The 20,718-nt window shown below is 50.5% G+C and overlaps 1 protein-coding gene across 5 annotated transcripts in view; it reads left to right on the forward strand.

Moving 5' to 3' along the window:
- The window catches only part of wnk1b (WNK lysine deficient protein kinase 1b), a 66,955-nt gene that overhangs the window by 38,055 nt on the left and 8,182 nt on the right, over positions 1-20,718 (forward strand). For 2 of the 5 annotated variants that reach the window (XM_072710124.1, XM_072710125.1), the window contains exons 7-30: positions 757-976; positions 1,285-1,594; positions 1,874-2,121; positions 4,679-4,942; positions 6,015-7,247; positions 9,256-9,339; positions 9,622-9,657; positions 10,127-10,264; positions 11,474-11,662; positions 11,824-11,921; positions 12,418-12,580; positions 12,851-12,967; positions 13,158-13,280; positions 13,364-13,418; positions 13,509-13,649; positions 13,892-14,946; positions 15,490-15,570; positions 16,527-16,613; positions 16,846-16,882; positions 16,984-17,063; positions 17,736-18,208; positions 18,309-18,514; positions 18,743-18,940; positions 20,076-20,147. In XM_072710124.1, the coding sequence (XP_072566225.1) occupies positions 757-976; positions 1,285-1,594; positions 1,874-2,121; positions 4,679-4,942; positions 6,015-7,247; positions 9,256-9,339; positions 9,622-9,657; positions 10,127-10,264; positions 11,474-11,662; positions 11,824-11,921; positions 12,418-12,580; positions 12,851-12,967; positions 13,158-13,280; positions 13,364-13,418; positions 13,509-13,649; positions 13,892-14,946; positions 15,490-15,570; positions 16,527-16,613; positions 16,846-16,882; positions 16,984-17,063; positions 17,736-18,208; positions 18,309-18,514; positions 18,743-18,940; positions 20,076-20,147 (5,708 nt within the window). Of the gene's footprint in view, positions 1-756; positions 977-1,284; positions 1,595-1,873; positions 2,122-4,678; positions 4,943-6,014; positions 7,248-9,255; positions 9,340-9,621; positions 9,658-10,126; positions 10,265-11,473; positions 11,663-11,823; positions 11,922-12,417; positions 12,581-12,850; positions 12,968-13,157; positions 13,281-13,363; positions 13,419-13,508; positions 13,650-13,891; positions 14,947-15,489; positions 15,571-16,526; positions 16,614-16,845; positions 16,883-16,983; positions 17,064-17,735; positions 18,209-18,308; positions 18,515-18,742; positions 18,941-20,075; positions 20,169-20,718 lie in introns of all 5 variants that reach the window. The other 3 variants (XM_072710126.1, XM_072710127.1, XM_072710128.1) reach the window with 3 other exon arrangements.

A 20,718-nucleotide genomic window follows, 5' to 3' on the forward strand; every position in this document is an offset into this window, starting at 1 on the left:
GCTTTAGAATGATATCTTTTTGACTCTATAAAATTTGCCTTGGATCTTAGTCTGTGCTCCTGCATACATTGAGGATTGATGGTGATGTTTCCCCCTTTCTCCCCTCCAGTAACCTATATGTGCAGGATTACCTGCACAGCTGCCTTCGTGAGGACAATTTGATATTGTGCTGCTGTTAGATTTATGTAGGGGGTTGAGGACTCTGCATTAGGGCTACCTCATTGACTGCCCCATTCTTAAAAAAAAAATAAAAAACAGTTGTAGCCCCATATTGATAACTAAGGTGGTAGTTTCATATAACTTTAGACTTTAATGTAAAAATCTATCCATTCTTCACTCACTTATTCTCGGCAGGGATGTGGGGTAATGTAAAAACGCTTGATTAACTTTATGTAAACCATAAATGTTATTTGTACATTTATATAATTGATTGGGGAATTTAATTTGTGGCTTAGAAGCCATCTAACTTCCATGAAAGTTTTTGCTTGTTTTTGACCTTTCTTGCTTGTTTTTGAACTACGATGACCATCAGGCAAACTTTATAACTCAAGACTGTCACGTGACACTCAGTAACAGCACGTCATCATTTTTCTGAATTGTTGTGTTTTTTTGTGGTGGTTAGTTAACCCTTTATTCGTGTATTTAATGATTAATTTGAGAATGGGCTGAACAATGAAATGATCTTTCCTGTCTTCCAGTCATCCTGTGGGCTGGTATTTCCTCGACTAAGCTCAGCCATTCTGCCTTGTCCCTCAGATATGCCATCAAAGACCTCTTGAACCACGCCTTCTTCCAGGAAGAGACAGGTGTGCGTGTGGAATTGGCCGAGGAGGACGATGGGGAGATGATCGCCATTAAGTTGTGGCTGCGCATTGAGGACGTGAAGAAACTCAAGGGCAAGTACAAGGAAAACGAGGCCATCGAATTCTCCTTCGACCTCCAAAAGGATGTCCCTGAAGATGTTGCCCAGGAGATGGTATGTTGGACAGGGCCCCGGGGCATGCGTTTCCTTGATCTCTTGTTCTGTGAGTCTTGGGATGATTCTAGTCCTAAAAGTCCTTTCCACACTAAAACCTTGCACCCCCACTGCCCCTAACACACCCCCTTTGCAGTTTCTTCGTAGCGCATGGGAAGCAGAACTGGTTATGTCATTTGCTTTGCCATCTTTTAGCCTATTTTCATAAATATTGGTCAATTTCTCTTGTCCAAAATGCACAGTGGACTATAAAGCCACAGATGTGGAGTTGCTGAGCTCTGCTGCATCTCTGACTCATTCTGTGACAGGTGGAGTCTGGCTATGTGTGCGAGGGGGACCACAAGACCATGGCCAAGGCCATCAAGGACCGCGTCTCGCTGATCTGCCGCAAGCGGGAGCAGAGGCAGCTGGTTCGGGAAGTACAGGAGAAGCTGAAGAAGGAGGAGGAGGAGCAGAGGCAGGCCGAGGGCCAGAAGGCCCAGCCTCCTGGCCCAGCTCAGACTGAAGCGGAAGAGCTAGAGGTGGAGTTGCAGCAGCAGCAGCAGCAGCAGCAGCAGGTGCAGGGACAACAGCAGCAGCAGCAGCAGCAGCAGCAGCAGACTGCAATGTCTATGACATGTACGTCCGCATCCCTGGGGTGCCTCGGGACATGAGTCTTACCCGTCTTTCTCAGGGTTGTAGATGTCCAGTCAGTTTGAAACTGTTCCCTGTGGCCCATTAGGAGTTCCTTTAGTTACACCAAAGCACATGCAAACTACATTTGGTTTAAGTTATCCAGCTAAGTGGGAGATCCTGCTTTGTGGAATACGTCCCAGATCTCCTTAGGTTTACCATGGATAATGACTGAATGGCTGAAGGCTGTTTTCAACTGTTACACAAGTTTTTGTTTGATCTTAGCGACAGGGACAGTGGACAGCGGTCAAGGGGGCTCCTCTATTTTCGCCGAGTCGCTCCTGGGCCAGTCAGGCATGTCGTACAGCTCCACCACCAGCCAGCTGCCATCACAGCAGCCGGCCCCGCCGCAACAGCAGCAGGCTCCGCCCTCCGTTCAGGGCTCCTACCAAGGCTCCACCCCCCAGCTGGGCCTGCCCCAGCAGTCAGCACCTCAGCTACCTCCGCACGGTGCCTACCAGCAGCAGCCAATGGTAAGTCATTGTGTGGGACAGATTGTTTGCACAGTGAAAGTAAGTTTTGAGGTGTTGTTTTCTAAAAGTGGCAAGTTTTGTGTGTGGGGTTTAGCTAGGTCAAGCCAAGCTTAGATTTAGACTGATTTGATCCACTGCAGTTCTGTGCTCAGCTTATTTAGTAGTAATGGCTGAGTACACTTTAAAAAAGTAAGTTTTCAGACTATTCCAAGGGTTCACAGTGATTCTGTGACCATAAAGTTTCAAACTGCAGACTTGGCTTTTTCTGTAGGCTAAATAAAGCCCTAGTGAGGACAGTGCTGTAACGTATCTGAACCCGAGTTAGCTGCATGACTGACTGGTTTGGATGAGGAGGAATAAGCATCTCCTGATCTTTTAGCGGGACATCAGACAGGGCTTTAACCCCTCTCTGGTGTCTTTCTTCTGGCTTTGTCAGTCTTTCTGTAGAAGTGTGCCCTCGAATGGGCCGTGTGTGCATGTCTGCATGGAAGGCGTGTCAGTGGGGGGAGGGGGGGCTCTGTCGAGCATAACCTGACAAGCTTGCAGTGAAGGAGAATGATGCATGGGGAAGAATGCACCCCATAACTTAGGTTCCTCTCTAACAAGCCGCACCACTGCATCACTGCAATGTGTCACTGTGACCCCACCGCCTCCCATCTGCTCTTACTTCCATCTTCCTGCCACCATTTATCCGTCTTTTTACGTTTTGCCATTTGTATTGCACTCATTTGTACACAGTTTTCTTCTGTCGTTCTGGTGGGCAGTGATGCTCTTGGTGTATTTGAGCCGTATCTCCTGTGCAAACTGACAGGGCCCCATCAATCCATTGGTATTTATTTTTGGTGCATTTATACTTTGTACTGTGGTCATCGTTTGTTCTGTAGCATCCATTCAGCACTCACTGGATTTGTGCTCCTGTTAGTGGCAATTTGACTGTTCTGCTTAGTGATCCCCCCCCCCCCCTGACCACAACTGCTACTGCATTTTGGCACAAATCTAAAATCTGACACTAACCTGACTGCACAAAGACCTGTGTGCCTTTTATTCATCATAGCACTTTTTGTTGTTTGCCCGCACTGGCTCCCCAGGGTTTCATGTGTCTGCAGTGCTATCTGCTGCCCTTGGGTTGATCTTCCTGGTAGTGTTATGACAGGCTGGTGTCTCATGTGCTGTCACAAGTGTTACATACCTGCACTTCATCCAGATGATGTGTCAATAAAGCTGTTCAGCTTGCGGCTGAACTCGTGCGAACTGCGGATGGATTGATGGTGAGCCGGTGAAGTTTGCTCAAAGACCGTCTTGATTGCTATATGGTTAAATCCTTATTTGCTGTATTGTGTTATTTATTTTATTCAAATTTTTAATTTTAAGCTGTACTGTCCTCCCCCGCCCACTCGCAACCCTTGCCATGTCTCCGACACAGAACATCAGAGTCCTCTGGCCACCAGTAGATTTTTTTTATTTTTCCCCAAATATCCCCCTTTACTCTGCCCTCACTGATGAGCTGAAATGCATATTAAACTTTCCCCAGTTCGGTGAACTCCCTCAGAGCTTTGTGTGACACATGTCTGTTCAGGTCACTTATGACTTAGTCCAATTGCTTCTCTTTTGAGGTCATTGTATGCATGAGGGACTGATTTTCAGTTGTAGCTCATTAGTGCCTCAATCTGAATGATCCTCTGTAGAGGTAACAGTGAGCCTGGAGCTTACCAGGATTATTCTGACCCAGAACCACCTTGTGGTTGTGCACCTAGCAAACTAGTATGCCACTTTGACCACTCCTGGTTTTGGCTCTGATCCTTCCTGTAATGTTTCAGAAGTAATATTGGAAAATTCACCCGAAGTATCTTTTAAAATGTATATAGTAATGCTATACTAATGTATATAGTAATACAGGCCCAACCCCCCCCCCCCCCACTTCCTTTGATAGAGCAAATAAGTGTGATTATAGAGCAGTTGCTTCAGCTAACAGTATTTATAAAATATAAACAGTGCCATATTAACTACTGTTGTTGATTTTACATAAAATGTCGGCATTCCTAAGCCTGTCTTCGTGCTCCATGGCTTCTCTAAGCTACTGGAATGAATTTTCGCTTGGACTTCTGAGATTTAAGCTTTTGTTGGAAAAATGAAAGCTTTCCTGAAAGGGCCCTCTAACTCAGTGTTTCCCAACCCAGTCCTCGAAGGAGCCCTAGACGGTCCCTGTTTTTGCTCCTTCCCAGGGAGCAAAAATGTGGACTGTCTGGTTGGAAGCTGGGAGGGAGCAAAAACGTGGCCTGTCTTGGGGCCCCTCAGGACTGGGTTGAGAGAGACTGCTCTAACTAATTGAGCCTTTGGGCTCCTGCTGTTGTCCTCAGCAGTTGTCAGGTCTTTTCCTTCAGACTTTTCTTTTTTTTTTTTTTTTTTTTTTTTTTTCTTTCTCTTATCTGCTTCTTCTCTTCCTCTCCACATAGAGCCCCGTCTCGCTCCGTTTTGGTTTCCTTTGTATGCAGTCTCGCTGTTGTTCTGTGGTCTCCTCCTTTCGTGTTTGACTCTCCGTTCCTCCCTTGCCCCACAGCCTCTCCCGTGTCGCCGAGGCCGTAGCATGTCTGTTTGCGTCCCCTACCTTTGCCCCGTCGCCGCCTCTCCTTTGTCCTGCCCTCCTAAGCCGCCATCCACTCCTCCACCTGCCCCCTCTGTGCCCCGCTCGTCCCACCCGGCCACCCCTGACGACGGAGAGACTTTTGCGAGAAGGCTGTCCAAAGCGCTGGAGTGCGTGCTGCCACTGCACTCCGCACCCCCACGTCGCAGGGCCAGCCTCCCGGCTATATTTGCCAACCCCGTATGTCGGTTGTCTCCCAGCCACCAGGTGGCGCAACACGGGGTGCTCTGACAGTGCATGGTCAAGGGGTAGGAGTAGGTCTGGCAGCACATCCGTATACTGGAGCCCCAGGAGAAGAGGTGGTCAGTCGGATTTGACCCTCCAGACCCTCTGGCTGTATGTCTGTAGAAGGCACACATGAGCCGAGAGATCTGAATGATGGACTCTGCTCTTAAGAAGGCAGCATAGCTGAAACAGCTCAGCCACTTTTCCTCCAGGAGGATTAAACCATTGTGGTGCAGTAGTGTTGCATAAAGGAAACGCAGTAACAAGCCTCACTTTAAGCCCTGTCTGTCCCGTGCTGATCTGGGATCAGTCTGAGAACAGGATACAAAGACTGTCCTGCTGAGGTGGTGACAGGCCGGTGGCTGCCTTTTAGAAAGCCCTGTTTTTTGGGGACCTTCCCCTTGGCTCGTCCCTTTGGAGTCCCCGTGTTGGCTTTAAATACAGCCTGTCTGGTGCCCTGAAGCCCTCATGATGGGGGGGGGGGGGGGCGCTGCTGCACATTCCGGGCAGGGCTGTCTGTACTGTACTGACGCATCGGAACCAGTGCTATGATAAGATTGTGCACTTGGTGAACAGTTCAGCCTACCAGTGTAACTTAAAGGGCTCCCCCCAGTAAAGTGTGAACGCTGGGGTCCAATAGCAGTCACATTCTTATAGAGAATTTAATGCTGATATGACGACGAACAAGGCTTCAGTCTGAGGTGTCCATACAGAGTCCTGTCTGAAAATGCAGCAGCGGGCCGCAGAGGCCCAACCCAGAGCTGTATTTAATTACATCATAAAGACTCTCATTGTCCTGTCCCCCTCTCTGTCTCTCCTCCTTTATTGGCGAAATGATTTAACTCCCCCCCCCCCCCCCCCCCAACATATAGAGAAGTCTCATTTTAAAGCATTACTGTTACCCCGCCCCCCTCCTGTTTATTGTGTAAGCTTGTGCACTCAGTGCTGTACAATGATGCTCCTGTCTCTCTCTCTTTCTCTCTCTCTCTGACACTGGATGTACGATGCTGCCTCTTTCCTTACAAAGATAATCTATCTTATGTCAATGCAGCCGCAGTCTGTGACTCATCCATACAGTGCAGGAGTCCCACCTCAACCGGAGACCCCCTTATTTTTCCCCGCCATCCCGGAGCGGCCCGTCTCCTCCTCGCCGCCGCCGTCCGCCCCCCCCAAAACGATCAGTGTTCTGCGTCGCAAGAGCACCTCTGTGCTGGAGGCCCACACGCACCACTTTCAGGGCTCTTACCGCGCCTACGGTAGCAGCGGACCCACCGTGGTTGGGCCGGAGTCGCAGGGAGGCGGGCCGGACGTCCCCGGGCTGCTGGTGCCAGGTGTGGCGGCCCAGCCTGTCCTGGAGCCCCTGCACCATCAGGGCCAGCTGGAGCCGCACTATGGGTACCAGGATGCGCGAGTGGACCCCTACGAGGCTGCGGCGTACGCCGGCTACCCCGTCACCGTGCAGCAGCTGAGCCAGATGCAGGCAGCGGCCGTGTTCGAAGGCTCCCAGCCGTCCGTACCTTTCTTGCACCCTCACGGGTCGGGTCACATGCGCGCAAACCCTGGCTCTGTCCTGCCTTTGGCACCGATGAGCACCTCCGGACCCATCCTGGAGAGCGGCCCCTCGGACGCAGCCTACCCACAGCAGCCCATTCCTCACTCTGCGCCCCCCGTCCTCACTCACTCCGGGGAGCCCGTGCCCAGCAGCGTCTTCGAGTTTCACGTGCACGGCCTGTCTGGCGAGCCGAGCCCCCTGGCCTCCAGACTGTACCGGGCTCGCCGCGGCTCCATGGACCTGAGCTTGGAGGAGGCGCCCTGCACACCGGGGCCATGCGGCCGCCTGCAGCCCGTCACGGAGGAGATGTACAGCTACATGAGCCCCGAGCTGCCCCTGCCTCCGGGGAACCTGCTGCTACACGGTGTGAAGGACCGCAGCCCCGAACCGTCCAGCGACTCGGTGGTTTCCTCAGACACGGGCGAGTTCCACTCCCCGCCACCGAACGCCGGCCGCCCCACCATCGAAGCCTCTCCGGCTCGCTCGATTCCACACGCCCATCACTATGGCGCGGACACTGGGGGCACAGCTACGGGTGCCCACCCTCCCAGCCAATCTGCCTTTCTGTTCGTGCCGCCCTCGGAGGCCCCTGGGATGGTGGTGGCCTCCCCCATGAATGCGCTACACAGCAGCTGGGCCCGGCAGCCCCCCTTCAAGCCCGATCTGTCTTACCATGAGTCCTTCCTGGGCCTACAGGGCTCCACCTTGGTACTAAACCCACCCCTCTTCTCTTCCTCACCACTCCCTTTGAATAATTGATTTATTCGTCTTGTGGTTGTGGTTTTAACCATTTCCAGCCATGTGCTTTATGATTTTGTGTACTTTATTTCTTTGCATTTTTAGGCACGAAACACTTAAACCTGTTATTCAAATCCCCCTTGTCATTCTTTATCTGATCTCAAGATGAATTTAAAGTTGGCTTGACTGAAAAGAAAAAAAATCACTTTATACATGCTGATATTTGTGGGTTTTTTTTTTTGTCATATATAGATATACATAGATAGTTATAGATAGATAGATAAAGAAAGATAGATAGATATAGATAGATAGATATAGATAGATATACATACACACATACACACACACACACACGCATACATATACCAGGGTTGGGGCCATTCCGGAATGCATTTGTCAGTTCTGGTCCAAATCAGGAAACTAGAGTTGGAATTAAAATTTCACTGAAATTTGAATTCAGTTCCAATTCTGTTCCCGCATAGTGTTTTTTCCCGCTCCAACTCGAGTTCCATTTCCTGATTTGGACTGGAATTGATGAGTGCATCCTGGAATGGCCCCAACCCTGACATATGCGCACGTGCACTAACACACACACACACACACACACACACACACACACACACACACACACACACACACACACACACACACACACACACACACACACACACACACACACACACACACACACACACACACACACACACACACACACTCTATAAATATATTTGATCATCTTTTATTTGGAGGCTAAATCATGGCCAGACTGACTCAGACTGGTTTAATCGGACAGTGGTTTAAAGTGCAAGGTGTGGGTTTGAAACTGGTTTAACTGTCATATTAGTCAAATTGCTTTAATGGGTAGATTCCTTAATAAATTGTTTTGCTGGGTGGGTCACATTTTCTGCCTTTGACTTATCCTTCTGACATTATTGATAGAGTGAAGAATTAAAGAATTTAAGTTGGCTGGAAATGGTTAAGATGCATTTTTTTTTGTTTTTTCTTTTGTTTTTTTTTTTTGGTGTTGTGTCTTTGTCTTGGACACTGAATTATTGCAGCAAAGCAGGGCGATGACTCGCCACGTGAGTCAGATTTTCCCGGGGACCTGCTGTAAATGCGTTGGGGGGGGGGGGGGGGTCCTTACCTACACAGGTTCAGAGATTTGTGGTTTAACCCTTAGAATGCTGGACCGTCAGCATCACTCTGCAGTCACACGTCTCTGCACCCCCCCCCCCCCCCCCACTCTCATTTGCTTTCTTCTCTCTTAGTTCTTACTCCTTCCAAACCTTCATGCTTCTAATGGCCATGTCTTTGGGTATCAGATTGGATGGAGGTAGGTGTTGAGCCTGGAGCAATTATACTTGTATGAATTACACTCTCTGGGTCAGAGTTGGCAAACAAGTATACTTGCTTGCAGCCTTCTAAGGGTTGGTTCAGTAGAAACGGTTTGTCGCAGCTGGGGAGCTGTTTGTGACACAAACCCCCCCCCGCCCCCCGCCCGTCCTCTTTGTTCTAGGTGTCAGCCCATCCAAACACGTTCATGGACACAACAGTGTCGTCCGTTCAGTGCGAGCAGTAACTCTCGCAAAGGCAGCAAAATCACGTTAGACATTTCACTTGCATGGCGCCTGCTCATGATCAACTAACAGCTTCATCTAGTTACTTGTATGTTTTTATGCTTTAAACGTATGTGCATACATGGGTGCTCTGGTCTGAGCAACCTGTTGCGGATGGCAGAATGCAGTGTGTGTGTGTGTGTGTGTGTGTGTGTGTGTGTGTGTGTGTGTGTGTGTGTGTGTGTGTGTGTGTGTGTGTGTGTGTGTGTGTGTGTGTGTGTGTGTGTGTGTGTGTGTGTGTGTGTGTGTGTGTGTCCAGTATGCATATACTGTACCTAGATTGTCTTCTGTGTTGTGGCATTGATTGGCCATTCTGCCTGTTGTCCCTTTCCTTTCGCCTGCCTCTTTCTGGGGTCCAATAGCAGTCTCAGACCGCCGGAGTCCAGCCTGCCAGTGGTCTCCCCATGGCTCCCAGCTCCTTGCCCGGTCCCATCCCCCCTCAGCAGGTGAGCCATGCTTTCTGGTAGCGCATTTCTACGCAGGTGTGATCTTGCCCTGGTCAAAGACTGCGCAGGGGATGATAATACATGATTGCTTTGAGGGGGGGGGGTGTTTGTTGGGTGGCAGAGATGATTCTTTTTTATATCCTCCCCTTTCTGTTATCTCTGCTGTGGTCAGTACTGCTGAAATTCCACCCCCCCCCCAAGCCCAACTCCCCTCCTGCGTATGAAAGCTGTGGAGTCGAGCAAGGCCTCTCACTCACACTGTGTTGTGTTTGTTTCTTGTAGTACGGAGGTTACTACGTCCCGTCCATCCCTCCGCAGGTAGAGAACATTCCTTCCAAAAGGCACCTTTACTCTTGCTTTGACTCAAGGCCTTGCCACTCGCTCCTACACTTTACCCCGTTTGTTTCTCGAGCACGCGGCAGGCTTATCTGTCTGTAAGTGTGCTCTGGAGAATGCAGGGATGAGCCTCGTGGGCATTTCGGTTAATGTTGTTGGCCCAGAAGGTAAGTTGCTTGCAGCTGTTGAGTAAATGTTCAGCTGTACTTTTTGCTCGTTGCTTCTCTGTCTTTAACATGAGAGAGAATGAAAGCCACTTCTATAGGCCAGTGTATGGAGGAGGAAAAAAGTTCAACCCAGTTTATTTGGGTGTTAATTACAAATGTTGTTTAGAACTGTGCTGAGGTTTGAAGTCACAGTGTATTGAGTGAGTCTCATGGTGAGTCTCTGCGGATGGAAAAGGTGACCAAGTCTGGCTTTTGTCTGTCCCACCCTGCCCCCCTCCCCCAAGGTTCCTCCACAGCAAACTCCTGTGCCCCCTCTGTCCTCCCAGCCTGCAGCTCCTGTTCCCCTGCAGCAGCAGCCTGTCCCCACCGCGGTGCAGAGCTCCTCGCAGAGCCAGATGCTGCCCAGTGCTCTGCCCACACAGGTGAGTGCTGGCCACCTGCTGGAGAGCCATTCGTATGGCTTCTGCAGTGCCCCAGGTCAGGCGTGCATCTCTCAGGGTGACTAATCACAGGGTAACTTTTTGAGCAATGTTGCCGGGGAGTGTCGTTGACCGTTGTTGCTTTCACACTTTCCCGTTGATATTAGGCAACAGATTTCTATTTTTGAAGACCTTTGATTGGCATTTTGCAATCATCTAGATCCAGATGACTTGCCCTTTGTCTCATCTGGTTGGCAGTTGCCCGGCAACAAGTTTCCCTGTGTATCATCACCTTTAGTGTGACCTGTGCAATGTGGTAACTGTTGCAGGACATACAAACACCTGACAACAGACCTCGGAATCTGTAGAACGCACAATAAGTTTAACAGGAGGAACCCGTCCTTGAGACCTCGAAACCAGGCTGTTTTACTATGGGTCAGATGCCCAGCTGAGTAGGCTGCTGCGCCGATGCACAGCTGCAATGAAATACTCGCTTTTACTTCCTTCTCTGTCTGTTTGGCACCACTGTCAGCTGGGTGCTGCTAGTGAGCTGAGCCTGTCCGTTCTCTCCTCATCCCTCAGCCTGCAGCACCTGTACAGCCTCTATTGGGCTGTCCAGCTTTCTCTGGTGCTGGGGATAAATCCTGTTGCTTATAAACCTCATTTTTATAAAAAATCTTTGCAATCAAAAACTAAAAATACAAGTTTTGTATTTTGTTTGGTTACTTATAGTTAAGGTTAGGGCTGGGTAGGGGTTAAGGGTGTGATTGTTGGAATTAGCGTTTTGCCCATAAAAATGAACGGAGATATGAATAAAAAATTTTGCGCTAATTTTGTGAATGGAAGTGAATCTGTTTCCCTAGACGTGTCAGCGTTACCCGTTTGCTGGTTATTTTTCAGTGTGCCGTGCCTGTTGTTTGCATCGCTTGGTGTCTGTGTTTTATTGGGAGTGCAGCATTACAAGGCGTCTCCTAGGCACTATGTTTCGCTTGAATCGTCCTTCAGAAAGCAGTGGCTTCTGCAGCACTGAGCAGCTGGCCAGCTCGTCTTTGAACCCCAGCTATGATACCTACTAATGTCTCTGATCTTCCACATTATCTCCCATATGCATCAGTGATGTTCTCCCTGCTCCGCCTGCCCTTCGAGGGGGTGGTGTGCCCCTCGGCCCAGCTTCCCGTCCCCTCCTCAATAAGACGTCTCTCTGTCACACAGGTGGGCTTCCCTCCGCCATCAATCCCGCCGACAGTGGTGCCCAGCCAGCCTCAGCAGCCGGCCACTGTGGCTCCGCCCACCGTCCCACATGTCTCCCTGACCCAACCTCAGCAGCCGCCATTGGCCGTGGTCAGCACAGGCCCCGCCTCCACTGAGCCGCCTTTTCTGACAGGAGACGCCCCTCTCCAGGTACCTCCCCTGAGGCCCTCCATCCTTCTAATCAAAATGTCACTTGTTAGCATTTATTGCACTATGGCTAATTTCCTTACTCTGACAGTCTTTCCATGAATGTGTTATTGATCCCTTGGTGCCTGTTTGCAGTGGGAGTTCACTTTCTGTTGTTTATTCAGTGTCCTCACATCCTGTTGCAGCCACCCCAAACTACGCAACCTTTGCCATCTGAACAAGCACAAGCACAGGTGCCCCAGGTCCTGTCGTCCATGGAGAGGTGAGCGGCTGGGTGCTTCACCTTCTGCTTTGTGGGCAGTGGTGGTCTAATGGATAGGGAAGCGCCCTTGTTAATTGAAAGATCGCAGGTTCGAATCACCAACCAGCAAGACACCACTGAGGTACCCTGAGCAAGGTACCACCCCCCAAGCACTGCTCCCCAGGCGCTGAATTAACTGTCCTCTGCTATGTCACGATGTCACATATGGGTTAAATGCAGAGAACAAATTTCGTTGTTGTGTGCTGTGTCAACAATGACCACTGAACCCTTAAGTAAAATTAAATTAAAAACTAATTGCTCGCAGGGATGGGTGCGGGAGGCTCTGCACAGCACATGCTGTCCTTTTCGGGTACTGCACACATGCACAAAGGATTCTGGGAAATTCAATGATGTGTTGATGTAAACTTTTTTTAAAACTGAATACTGTTTCTCTTTTAAATTCTGAATACGATTTTCTTTTGAATGCTGATAATGTTCCCCCTCTTCCCGTACCCAGTGGGCTTTCCGACGTGGCCTCTGGTATGAGTGACAGTAACGAGGGTGTTTCCACCACCGGGGGTAGGCATGAGGGCCGCTCCGCCAAGCGCCATCAGCGCCGCTCGGTGCGCAGCCGCTCGCGCCACGACAAGATGGCCAAAGCTAAGCTGGTGGTGCTGAATGTGAGTGTCCCCGCCCCCCCCCCCGGGGCCGAGCTTCTGCGCAAACCTGCCACTCAGGCATACAGTGCTAGATCGTTACACTTTTCCCAGAGTCTGCTTGGGCTGCCCTGATATCTTGTTTAACTTCTGATGTATTTTTTTATTATTTAACATTTCATTGCCAGCCCTGTATAGCGCTTCCAAACAGCTGCACAATGTCACACATAGAAAAGACTCCCGACCGTTTATTTCCTGGCAAGTTATGTGCCGACTCCTGGTCTCATCTACCAGATTTCCAACATCGGCGACCGGGTCGCCGAATGCCAGTTGGAGACGCACAACCGGAAAATGGTGACTTTCAAGTTCGATCTGGATGGCGACAACCCAGAAGAAATCGCGCAGATCATGGTAACGTCTGAAACTTCCTCGTCCCCTCATTTGGTTTTCCCTTGAGCCTGAATGGCAAAATAAAGAGGACCTTCCTAAGCACGAATAAGATGTGTGTTGGGTTTGGGGGCCAGCCCTCTGAAGCTCGGAGGGGCAGCCGATTGGCTGTCGGTCTGCGGATAGGCACGTCATTCCGTTTCTGCGGCAACAGGTCACGAGCGAGTTCATCCTGGAGTGTGAGCGGGAGTCGTTCATCGAGCAGGTGCGTGAGGTAATCGAGACGGCGGACGAGAGGGGGCTGGAGCGAGAGGGGATGAAAGATGGCAGCGGACAGGTAGGGGCGGGGCACCGCCGGCTGCACCTCCACACTCCACGTGCTGCCGTCCTATGGCTCACCCCTCCCCCATCGCTCCGCAGGTGGCGAGTGACCTGGTCCAGCAAACGGCCCCCAGTTCCGGCCCACTCCTCCCAGGTGACAATAAGCTCGTTTCCCCATGGTCTGGTGTCATTGCGCCAGCTCTGCGCGCTCCGTCCTAAACCACGCCTCCCCCTTCACCCCCAGGCGACCCCTCCAGCGCTATTGCCCAGGTGGTGCATTCTGCGGGTCGCAGGTTCATCGTCAGCCCAGTGCCAGAGTCCCGGCTCAGGGAGCAGTTCTTCACGGCCACCTCTGCTCCGCCCCCCAGCGAGCCTGCTGCTAGAGGTCAGTGCCAGGCATCCCGTCGGCCTGCTTTTTCATTTTTTTAATCAATTTAAATTATTTTTTTAATTTGATAGGATATGGCAAATTATAGCTTGAGTTCTACTTAGCTGAATCACAGCTATTTAGAATAATTTTCAGCTGGCTGTCTTTTATGATGAATAGCTTTAAAGCGGAAGCTCAGCTGCTGTCCTGACATGCTATGCCCGTGCTGAAGCTCCTGTCGCTCCCTCTCCTCTCCTCAGCCCCCCCTGTGCCGGGCCTGTCCCACTCAGCCTCCACGGTGAGCCTTCAGCAGGCCTTCTCTGAGATGCGCCAGAGCCAGTTTGACCCGGGACCCAGCACAGCCCCGGCCGCCATGCACATCACCATGCCAGCGCTGGTGCCCAGCATGCCCATTGGGGCTGTGAGTGCGCCCACAGGGCCGCTGCTTTTGGATGCTGCAGTGGCTGTGAGTGCTGCCCCGGTCTTGCCTGCTGGCATGGCACCGCAGGTTCAGGTTTCAGAGTCTGGTCCCGTCCCCGTGCCATCAGTGTCCCTGACCCCGCCTGCTTCCTCCTCGCCCCCTCCCACCATCCACCAGACCCCCACGGTGCTGTCTCAGCCCGTGATCCCCTCCACGGTGCCCGCCTCCCAGCCAGCTGTGGTTATGACTCCAGTCCCTACAGTTTCTTCGACATCGCCTCCTGCGATGCCCCAGCCTGTCCCCGCCTCTATCGTGCCCCCCTCCACCTCCTCCCCGCCGAGCTCGCTCTCCGGGCCCGTACCGGTCAGCTGCTCGGTGCCCGTTGCCCTGCCGCCTTCCGCTCCCTTGCCTGTGGTTGGGGGAGAGGGCACAGTCAGCATGGAGCAGCCCCTCGTTCCACAGCCCGGTTCAATGGCTCTGCCCCCCGCCGTATCCTCTACGGGGGTCCCCACCGTGCAGCCCACGCTGGTTCATGCCCAGCCCCAGACGGCCATCGTGCCAAACCAGGGTCACACCCACTGTGGCGAGTGTGAGGCTGATCTCCAGGGCAAGATGCCCGGCATTGAAGATATCCAGGCCCTGGACAAGAAGTTGCGTTCCCTGTTCAGTGACCTCGGCTCCGGCCTGGCCACAGCAGCCACCGACCCAACCATGGAGATGTCCACTCTGTGCACCACGTCCCCAACCGGTACCAGCTCCACCCCCACTGCCACTGGGGCCCCTATGCCCCCCACCAGTCTGCCCCTGGGGTCTGCTGTACCGGCATCCTCCACCCCCATGGCGACCCCAGGGCAGGCGGCCACCCCAGCCAAGGCCCCTCTGGCCAGAGTACCGGTGAGTCATGTTGAAACGCACGGTGATTACCAGCAAATGTCTGAACCGTGAGCAGAGTGTTAAAGTAAAACATTGATTATTATTGTAATAAAGGAAAAAATGAATCATTAGTTTCTGAATGCTGGTCATTGTTAGACCTCTTCCATGGCTCAGCCAGAAACAGTCTTTTTATGGACCAGTGAAGATCAGGCCTTTGCCATCAACAGTTTTCGTTAATTTATCTCTTCTAGTTTGCCACCCTAACACCTCTGGTTAACCTCTTCCTGGCTGAGCCCATGCCTGGTTTCCTAACTTCCTGACATTAATGTGCACTACAGTGTGTGTTGCATGCCAGGGGTCTCGTCGCTGTCTAATACAAACCCGTAATACATGTAATATATGCGCACCATCATGTGTTGATGGTATTCTCCAGGGCTAAGCCCCGGGTGGAAGCTCCGGTTCCTCTGCGTGACGTCAGGCTGCAGGGTATCGTGTGTGTGAGGTCTTCCTCTTCTCCCCTCTCCTTTTATTTAAGCTCCTTTGTTTCATCTTCCTCTTTGTCAGGTGTTGCCTGTCGGCTCAGAGCAGACTGGCACCCCATCCACAGAGCATCTACCACCCTTCCCAGGACCCTGTCTAACTCAGGTGCTTCTCCACTTCCTGAGGGCTACCCCTCATCCCAGCTTCTTCTGGGGGCAAAAAAAAAAAATCACTTTCTCTTTCTCTGGCTGTTTTTTTTGTCCTTTCCAAACAAGCAGTGCATGCTGAAATGTTTGTTGGCCCAGTCTGTGCATGATACAGGCATATTTTCTGGGCCTTATCCTTTGAGATGCATGAACTCTGACTCCATAGTTTCCAGTTAACACTCTGACTGGGTGGCCAGGTGGTACAGGTCTCTCTTGGGAGATAGAAGGGATGAGAGAGCAAACAGGACGTATATCAGCATATGCTTCCCCAGCTACGCTCGCCAACAATGTATTTAAGAAAAAACAGGAAGTAGGCCCATTTTTATATGTAATTCACAGAGGGAAGTCTATAAATCACATGCCTGCAAGGTCAAAAGTTAAGCATGTTAATTCTACATCATTGTTCCTATCTACTGTTATGTTGATTTACATTGGGTAGGACAGCATTGTTTTCAGGGGGTAGGACATTTTCATTGATAAAATAGTATTTTTAATACATATCATGATGTTTTACACTAGAATTTTGAATGTTTAAGGTAATAAAGTGGATTTTTTTATGTAATTTGCTCATCTTACTGACAGTTTTGGGACTAATTTTATGCAGAATGTATCTGGATGATCTCTGCTGCTTTCAGATTCACGACTTATGATGTTTAACAGCAATTCATTTTACTGCTAAAATATTACTTATGTTGCCAAAAGCAGTATGTTTAATTTTATACTCAAAGGGTTGTAGGGGTTTTGAGTTGAAAGTGGAAAATTGAAGTAGGTCAGTTTTTTGTTTTTAGATAATCAAGAATGTCTGCTATTAGAAAGCTTGTTGGCTGCGGATGGGATTGTGATCTTGAGTGGAAGTCTGTTATTGGATGTACCGTCCGTGTTAACTGATGATGTGTTGGTTGGGTCATGGCGCAGTCCCAGCAGCCTCTGGAAGACCTGGACGCACAGCTCAGACGAGCCCTGAGTCCCGAGACAGTCCCGCCGAGCTCAGTAATAGGCCAGGTGAGCCCATAGGATCTTTATCATAGGCCTGGTCCATAGGCCTTATCATAGGCCTGGTCCATAGGCCTTATCATAGGCCTGGTCCATAGGCCTGGTCCATAGGCCTGGTCCATAGGCCTGGTCCATAGGCCTGGTCCATAGGCCTTATCATAGGCCTGGTTCCACGTCTGTGTTTGGGATAATGTGACCACAAAGCAGATTTCTAACACTGTATCGTTGTTCTTTATCCAAGTCGTCAGTGACAGGAATGCCCTCTGGTGGACAGCCAGGTGAGTCCCACCTTATGCACTCGGTCTGCTGTTCTTTTCCATGTTCATCTTTGCAGTCTTTAGTAATTTGCTCTAACGGAGTAACTTTGGCTTTTTTTTAGTGCCGTACCCCCTGGCGGCGGATGGGGAGCACTCCCCAGCAGCGGTCCCGGCTGGGGGGGTAATTGTGGGACGGTTCCAGGTGAGCCTCCGACTTCATGAGATGCGTTGCTTTGGAGGTCTGGGGTCTCTGGCATCACAGAAAATAAGCATCTGCTTATTTTCTTGGCAGTTTGCTTTACATATTAGCCTTCGGAAGGATGGCGAGAATTGCAGCTTCGATAGATTATATTGCCAAAAGTGTACACCCCTGTTAGAGTAGTGTTTCTCAACGCAGCCCTTGGGGACCCCTTGGTGGTCCACATTTTTGCTCCTGGGGGTCCCCCAGGACCAGGTTAAGACACACCCGGATTAGGATTTAACTAATCAAACCACGCCCATTGCTAACACAGGTGTGTAATTAAGCGCACAGTCATGCAATTTCCGGCAACAAACATTAGCAGTAGAATGGTTGGTTGTTCAGAAGATGTTGTTGACTTGAAGTTAAAGTAATTCTAAGAAAACTTTAAATTTAAATTTGTGGAAACCTGAAATAAAATATGAAAATAAGCTACAATTAAACAAAAAGTACACTTGGTAATCCCTAATTATATATAAATTTAAAAATGAAAACTATTATAACTCATTTAAGGATGAGTATTTGTAACTTCCAGCAATGGCACCGTGAGAGCCCCCTGTTCGTTGAACGGTGGCCTGGCTCATGCTGTTCAACTCAATTCAGTACTCAGGTCCATCTCCCTGCTTGTCCACGCAGGTGTCGTCTGTGGCTGCTGATGAAGTCTCGCTCAGTCCAGCCCACCCTAATTTATCGGACGACTCCTCTTCCACCTCATCCTCCACCACCTCCCGTTCTTCATCCTCGTCCTCCTCGTCAGTGCTTTCCAGCCCCGAGAGCACGCTGCACAAGGCCACTGGCCCTCTGATGGGGCCTGCTGGGGACACGGTGGATGGCCTTCCCTGCCGGGGGGGCCCGTCCAGCGAGGTCGTTCAGCCCGCCATCATTGGCCGCTTCCAGGTCACGACTGAGGCTGGCACGAAAGTAGGCCGCTTCTCTGTGAGCCGGGCCCAGGACGAGCAGAGACAGCCCAACGGGCCAGCACTGAGCCCGGAGACCAAAGGTTCTCCTCCTAGCCTCATGAACAGCCTAAACTCCTATGTCAGCAGTGACAATGACTCTGAATTTGAGGACGAGGACTTCAAGAGGGAGGTCAACCGGCTGCGAGACAAGTATGCTCTTCTTCTTCATGGGTATCGCCTCTTGTGGGGGGTGGAGGGGTCTGATTGTAACTGGCTGAGTTCGGGGTTGAATGTTTCGTTCCATCTGCAGACACATGAAGGAGATCCAAGCCCTACACACGAGGCAGAAAGAGGAGATTGATGCCCTCTTTGCCAGGCTGGGAAAGGTGCCGCCCCCGGCTGTGGTTGTGCCCCCCGCTGTGGCATTAGCTAGCCGCAGGAGGCGACCCACCAAGGGCAAGGGCAATAAGGGCAGCCGGGCCAACTCCCAGGGTAGCCGGAGCCCCTCACAACCAGGTACGGCACCTGAGTGCCTTTGTCTCTGTCTGTGTGCATGTGTGTCTGTCTCTGTCTGTGTGCATGTGTGTCTGTCTCTCTGTCTGTGTGCATGTGTGTCTGTCTCTCTGTCTGTGTGCACGCCTGTCTGTCTCTCTGTCTGTGTGTGCGCTCTGGGACAATTTAGACCCCAATGCTATTGTCTGTTGCCCAAGCTCAGTGTCTGGTTCCCCCCCCCCCCTTTCCCAGTAGGCCCCTCGGCTGCGCTGAGTGCCCCTTCGGTGCTCCAGCCCCAGCAGACGCTGCAGCCTCCAGGGGAGCAGCAGGAGATGGGGAGCAGCCCCCTGCTGCAGCCGCTGAAGACCTCGCCCTCCAGCGAGAACCTGTGCTCCACCTGCACCAGCGAGGCTGCTCTGTCTGTGCCCAGCCTCTGCGGCCCCACACAAGGTACGCCCCTTCCCGCCTTGGTCCTTCAGAGAGCGCTCCAGCTGGGTTAGACATCCGACTACATCTGCTGAGCAGTGCATTTCTACCGCCGTTGCCAGTTTCTCAGTAGTTCTGCTTTGCAGTTTCTCCTCTGCCTGCCTTCTGTAGCATCTGGGAACACAGACATGCAGGCGAATGGGTTCTCATTTGGGAACCAGCGTCACCCACTCTCCCGTCTCTTAACCTCATCGGCGGCCAGGCATCAGCTCTCTGAGCCCTTGAACACAATTTTAGCTGATTTTTCTATTTCGTTTTAACATAACTTAAGTTGGTAATGAGTAACCAGTAGTAACTATTAGTTTTCTGGATTTGTTACTGCGTCTGGATCTGTGACTCTGAGGTCTCCAAGGGCCATGTGGTTGTACTGGATTTTACTCCACCTCTGCTCACTCCACATCCCCTTGGTGTAATTTATTTGGTAAGCCAGACATAAGTTAAGTGTTTTAAAAGCTTTGGTGTAGCTGGTCTAGTTGTACTGGAGTCCTCATATTTGCAATCCACTAACTGATATTTTATGTTTGTACAGTTCGCTGTATATCTAACTAGCTATTTTAAATTTCTGGTGTGTTTTGGTTTACATAACATCACAGCACAGGTTAATCAGGCTGCAGTATGTATCTTTTGAAGTTGCCGTCAACAGTATTTGTATTTCTGGTATAGAATATTAGGTTTCAATTCTTTAATCAGAAACGTGTGGATAACTGCTGTTTATTACTAGTTGTTTAAACTCCATGCATATGCCAGTCACTGGGGAAGTGGGTCTTCATTGTACCTCTGCGATGCATTCGGGGTGAATAGTTCAGGTTGTCAGTTGGTCAGTTGCTGGGAAGCATCCTCACCCTCCCCAGCTCGCCTCTTCATTTCCTATGGAAACGTGACTGGTCCTCCTTGTCTTGCCAGTACTGAGGTAGTCTAGCCTCAGGGGGGCGATGTTGCACCACCTCCATGCTCAGCAGCTCTGCACCTCACTCTCGTGTCTCCTTCCTCCACCTTTCTGTCTGCTGTTCATGGCTCTCTCAATGTTGTGCCATTCTTACTGTGTATTGGTATACGTCTCTCTCTCCTCCCTTCTCTTTCCCCTGTTCTTGTGCCACAGGCTGCGTTAAGTTCAGCTGTGGGTCGGAGAGAGTGACCTTCAAGCCAGGTGGCAGAAGGACCCGATTTCTGAGTACGCCCTGCTTGGCTCTTTGTGTGTAACGCTTTTCCTTGTATTTTTCCTTCTTTCATTTATTTTAATTCCCCATCTTCTTTTTGTTAACTTTCTGATATTTCTCTTTTTTAAATCTTTTTTTTATGACTTTACTGGTCAAATGTACAGTAACTTAAGTCTTTTTACTCATATGTTTATGCAATGATATGTACTGTTACTGCTGAATTACTTTAGATCTTGCTGTACCAAATCCGACTTGCCGAGGGTGTGGTGGCAGACTTTTGAAATCCATTTTCCTCATGTAGAGTCACAGTAGCACCTATTCAGTCTGAAACCCACAGGTGACATTCATACGCTTTCGGTCCAAACGCAGTGCTAAACGTCTGACTGAAGTGCTGCTTGGGCGTTTGACACGGAACAGTGTCCGTTTTTCCCCGCTGAATTAAGGCGGCCTCTAATTCTTTGTTTGGGGGCGGAAAGTGGATTTTAAAAGCCCGTGATGCGACTGAGCTCAAGGTTTCCGCATAGAGGATAAAACTACTGCATCTGATTTTGAACTCATGTTTAGATCTTCTCCAAAATTAATCTT

The sequence above is a fragment of the Paramormyrops kingsleyae genome, chromosome 3, assembly GCF_048594095.1.
Source record: "Paramormyrops kingsleyae isolate MSU_618 chromosome 3, PKINGS_0.4, whole genome shotgun sequence".
In the NCBI taxonomy this organism is placed as follows: Eukaryota; Metazoa; Chordata; class Actinopteri; order Osteoglossiformes; family Mormyridae; genus Paramormyrops; species Paramormyrops kingsleyae.